General features: G+C 42.0%; 1 protein-coding gene across 2 annotated transcripts in view; it reads right to left on the bottom strand.

Moving 5' to 3' along the window:
- The window catches only part of mtx2 (metaxin 2), a 17,048-nt gene extending 12,120 nt beyond the window's left edge, over window positions 1-4,928 (bottom strand). The window contains exons 1-7 of one of the 2 annotated variants that reach the window (XM_007542536.2): window positions 4,820-4,928; window positions 4,703-4,749; window positions 4,317-4,389; window positions 4,157-4,248; window positions 2,758-2,850; window positions 2,644-2,682; window positions 2,444-2,569 (exon numbers count right to left, since the gene is read on the bottom strand). In XM_007542536.2, the coding sequence (XP_007542598.1) occupies window positions 2,444-2,569; window positions 2,644-2,682; window positions 2,758-2,850; window positions 4,157-4,248; window positions 4,317-4,389; window positions 4,703-4,749; window positions 4,820-4,823 (474 nt within the window). In that variant the 5' untranslated portion in view covers window positions 4,824-4,928. The remainder of the gene's footprint in view (window positions 1-2,443; window positions 2,570-2,643; window positions 2,683-2,757; window positions 2,851-4,156; window positions 4,249-4,316; window positions 4,390-4,702; window positions 4,750-4,819) is intronic. The other variant, XM_007542537.2, reaches the window with a different exon arrangement.
- Between the last annotated feature and the right edge of the window lie 92 nt (window positions 4,929-5,020).

Genomic DNA, 5,020 nt, shown 5'->3' with positions numbered 1-5,020 from the left:
AATGTAAAAGGAGAAAACAGCTGAACCCTTTAATGGACAAGAACCCAGTTGTGCATCAGATGAACACAAGAGGGCGCCAAAGGACCACTGATAACTCAAAAGGTGGAAGTTTGTCATTAGCAGAGCTCCAAAGTGCAGAGTTCTTCATTATTTTGTACTGTCAGCAGCAAAAATTCCAGCATGAGATTGAAGCTCTGTCACATTATTCTAAAGTAAGCCGTCCGCGCTCTATCTATGTGTTGGATCCAGTTTTGGAAAACAACATTTTAAGAGTTGGAGGCCGACTTCATAGAAGTGCAATGCCAGGGGAAGTAAAACATCCGATAATTCTGGCCAAAGAGCAACACATCTCCAAGTTAATCCTCAGGCATTTTCATCAAGTTCTTGGACATGCAGGACGGGCACACACACCGACGGCTGTAAGAAAAAGTTCTGGATTACGAAGGGAAATTCTGCTGTGAGAAAAGTCATTGGTGAGTGCAGCATCTGTAGGCGATACAATAGGGGAAGAACACGCTGCAAGAGATATGGTGTTTTGTTTACCTGGCTGGCAAGTCGAGCCATCCATTTGGAGATTGCAGCTACACTTGACACAGATTCTTGCATCAATGCATTGAGGAGATTTATCAGCAGAAGAGGACAAGTTAAACAGCTATGGTCTGATAATGGAACAAACTTTGTTGGTGCTGAGAGAGAACTGAAAGAAGCTCTTGTTGATTTAGACCAGGACGCAATAAAGTCATTTTTGGCACAGGTAGAAATTAATTGGATTTTTAATCCACCTGCTGCTTCCCATTTTGGTGGTGTTTGGGAGCGAATGATTCATCTGGTGAGAAGAGTACTCAACTTAGTCCTGCGTCAGCAAACTCTTGATGATGAAGGGCTAAATACAGTAATGTGTGAAGCAGAAGCCATCTTGAACGATCGCCCCATTACAACCCTTTCAGATGATCCAAATGATCTGGAGCCACTTACCCCCAATCATCTGCTCTTGCTCCGTGAAAAGCCTTCACTTCCCCCTGGAATATTTAAGCCAGAGGGTCAGTATGCAAGAAGACGATGGAAACAGGTGGGTGCAATACCTGGCTGACCTGTTTTGGAAGAGATGGGTTTGAGAATATTTACCTTTGCTTCAAAAAATGCAGAAATGGAACGAGAAGAGGAAAAGTCTCGCTGTTGGAGAAATTGTCATCATGGATCCTTCAGCACCTCGAGGATCCTGGCTTCTTGGAAAGGTTTTGGAAGTGTTTCCAGACAGTCATGGTTTCGTGAGGTCAGTGAAGTTGAAAACTAAGTCCAATATTATTGAGAGACCAATTTCAAAACTTTGCATGATGTATGGTATATAAATTAATATGTTAATGTCACATATTGTCTCTTGTATTATTATTGTTTAGGAATTGGCATATTTATTTATTATGCCAATTAGGGGCCGGTGTATTGGAGCCAAATATGTGTATTTTTGGTTTTTGGTCACTAGATGGGGATGTCGGCTCCAATATATAAATCAAGAGGTGACAGATAGATGTTGAACCCGGAAGGGCATAAAAGTTTTTGACCGCTGTGGCGGAGTCATTATTAACACTGTTACCGTGTACTATAGAATAAATGGATCTTGTTCACAAATGTTTATCTGTCTGGACCAAAGTGTGGAGTTTGGATTGCAAGAAGATCAGGGATTGATATTACACGCGATCAACAGGTGATTTTTGTCTATTTTTCTTGATTGTTTTTTTTATAGACTTTCAGTTGAATGACCTTTTGTCTTTTGTTAATATACTTTGGAGTTTGGACAATTTCTTATTTTTGGTAATTAATTTGATTACGTTAATTTGTGGCATTGTTGGTCCGCCTATAAATAGGCTGGGTTTCGACATGTTAGAGAGACGCCCTTCCACTCGCTTCCGCTCACTCCACCACCACCGGGAATGTGTCTTGACGGGTGCGCACACGTCCAGTCGCTGTAGGCCACAGCTGACGTCTCCAGCCTGCCATGCGGTATTGTTGTTAGCCTCTGTTTGTTTGTTTTTATGTTATGATTTTGGCCTGGTGGGACCGGTTGTCCTGTTTTCGATTTTTCTTTTGCATTAGACTCTTTTTGCTTTAGTCCGGTACTAGCAGGAGCTTTGACGGCCCTTTATAGGGTTGGCCCCCTGCTGTACCGTTTTGTTCTGTTCTCACCAGGTCCAACTTTCTGTTTGGGGTTTTGTTTTTCTTTTTTTCTTTTTGGACATGGGAAACTGAGGAGATTTAACTCTCCTTTTTCTTCACAGAAAATCAAAAGCAGCTGAACCAAAAACAAAAGTTCAAGAGAATTTAAGAATAAAATATATTTTTTTGAACCCTCATTCTTGTCTTGTGTCCTCGAATATGTTGTGCCCTTGGTGGACGTAACAATGTTAAAAACATTTTGAAATCTGATCAGGCTTCAGCCCATCTGAACCTGCTCCAGCGTCTTCCCTCCCCAGCCGATGGCGTTCATCTTCCTGCGCACCTCCCACTGCTTCTGGTAGGCCAGGATGTTCCCGAGAGGCCAGGAGTACGGGCTGCTGTACCTGGGCCGAGAAATCTGCACACAAATGGAGACGGATAAGAGAGATTCATGCTTTTGGTTCTGACATTTGAGGAAGGAGGAAGACGGACCTCGCCTGCTGTGGCGTCGTCACACCACTGGACGAACAGCTGCAGAGAGGAGACAAAAGCTGGGTGAGAAGCTGCTGCAGCACTGAAGCATCAGTGTGTGGGTTTGACCGTTACCTCAGAAGTAAGCAGCATGTTGTACACCAGCTCCATGTACGCTTTCATCTCGGCTCGCTGGACATCGTCCAAGCTGTCGCTCAGCGAGTGGCCCTGGAAACCACAAACGCATCACTCCCTGTCACCTGAGGAAGATGCATCCTGCCAAAGCTCAACAACCTTCACAAACATTGAAAGATTTGGGTTTTAACTAGGGATGCTCCAATCAGGTTTTTTGCTGCCAATTCTGATACCAGTCATCAATGAGGGTTGATCAATGATGATCACCTGGATTGACTGTTTTTTCGCTTTAGGTATATATAAATGCTACTATGTGATCTGGAAAAATAGAAAAATAATTTATTGGCAAAATAATTTATTTATCTCTCAATAAATTAATCTAATTTAGACATAAAACATGCAAAATACTTGCAGGTACAATACAGCAGCTATTCAGTCAAAGGGATAACTGAAAAACCTGCAATCAGTAAAACAATATTTAAGAGTAAGGCTCTTAACAGCCTAAATTATATACAAGTCAAATACATCTTACATGAAATAATGTCAAATAAAAAAGGAAGCATTCATTTAAAGTGAAATGCAGGTTGCATCAAAATGAACAATCCTGAGTCACTAAATCCAAACTTTCTGAGGGCATGGCTAGCTGATTAATGCTGGTTCTGATTGGTTGTTTCTGACCAATCTGAGTAATTCTGCAGAACACAGGGAGGAGGCAGAGGAGATTGATTATTTTCCCCAGAGATTAACTGTCTTATGTTAGGACATAGCAAAAGTTTTAATACATATGTAAAATCTTGTTTAAGTTACAAGGTGCAGCTTTAAGCAGACGTTCCAATGTGAGAGTTCACTGCCGGTTGGAGCAGAAACGGCGCAATGTTTGTGAAATATTACCACCAGTAGCGTGGCGTGGTGGTCCAACAGCAAGAGCAGAACCAACATCTTCCACTGCCATCCCGAAGTCTTTAATTATTAATCGGGCTATTTGTTTATCTTTCTGACCATCACGCTCATTCGGGTGCTGCTTTACCTGCTGTCTGATCACTCCAGATGTCTTTTTTTTCATGCAGTGAGCCTCGATATAATCATACTATATCAAGTATGTTAGTTTGTTTTTAAATGTCATATTAGACTCGTTGTGTTGATATATTTTGACATGCTTCACCCCCGAAGTATTTTTCCATCAAAACACAAAACCTTCCCCATTATCGCTGAGCATTGAAGTTCCTCACCACATTGCTTAGGATTTGTTGTTGTGTGCTTGCACAGTGTGAGAGAAAGAGGAGATAAGCTGCACACAGTGACATACAGGTGATCGTTTTTTGTGATTGGTAACAAGAGAGTGTTCGACGATCACACATCATACACCTTTTTATGATCGGTGGCAGATCGATCGGCACACCTCTAATTTTATCACCTTGGCTTTAGTGAACTGCACAACTGGCCCCAGTTCAGACACCACCTGATTCCCCACGTGGATGAAGGGGATTTTCCCTACGGAGAGAACAAACATCAGGAATGTAGGCTTGGAATGGCGGGATGCCTGTGGTGGGTGTACTGACCAGAGGGTGACATGTACTCAGCATTGTATCTGCAGACCACCTGAATTGGCAGACCACACATCCGGAGGTAGGCCTGCATGTGAAAAGGCAGAGAAGTCAAAACTCTTTCCCTGGCTTGGAAAAGGCGAAGCTAGAGCTGCACAACATGATATTGCAACAAGGGTTTCTGCAATATCAGTGTGTTTAATGTGGGAAATGTCGCAAAATATAAAATTGCTAAGTTGGCAACAGTGGGGTAACTATAACTTTTTGTTTTGGTGTTAAAGGATTTTTTGGCTCTAGCAGTTTTTGACTATGCTGCATTGCATGTATTTATAAATGTAGAGGTTTCACAGAATTAGTGGTAAAAATGTCTGCAAAGAAAGATCCAGAAATCAAACTTTTACCTGAACAGAAAGAGATGAGGCATGGTCTGAGAGCAGGATCTGATCATCTGCAGCAGAGAAATGCTTCAACATTAGAAAACGTTTAGGCAAAATGTTTCTGCAGATCCTCCAACTTACCCATTAGCGGTTGGTACAAGGTTGCATTCTCAGGCCAAGGCTCTGCTGCTGTTGATCAAAAACAAGCAGGTTTTTCTTCTTTACACCAACTTTAAGTGGAATCTGTCTGCTAACAGAAACTGTTTCGGTAACACTTTATTTGAAGAGGGTTGAATAAGACTGTCATGACACTGTCATAAACATGACATAAACCCTGTCATG

The sequence above is a fragment of the Poecilia formosa genome, unplaced genomic scaffold (assembly GCF_000485575.1).
Source record: "Poecilia formosa unplaced genomic scaffold, Poecilia_formosa-5.1.2 Scaffold706, whole genome shotgun sequence".
In the NCBI taxonomy this organism is placed as follows: Eukaryota; Metazoa; Chordata; class Actinopteri; order Cyprinodontiformes; family Poeciliidae; genus Poecilia; species Poecilia formosa.
Note: the sequence above shows the minus strand (reverse complement) of the source record. Positions and strands in the feature narration are given on the sequence as shown.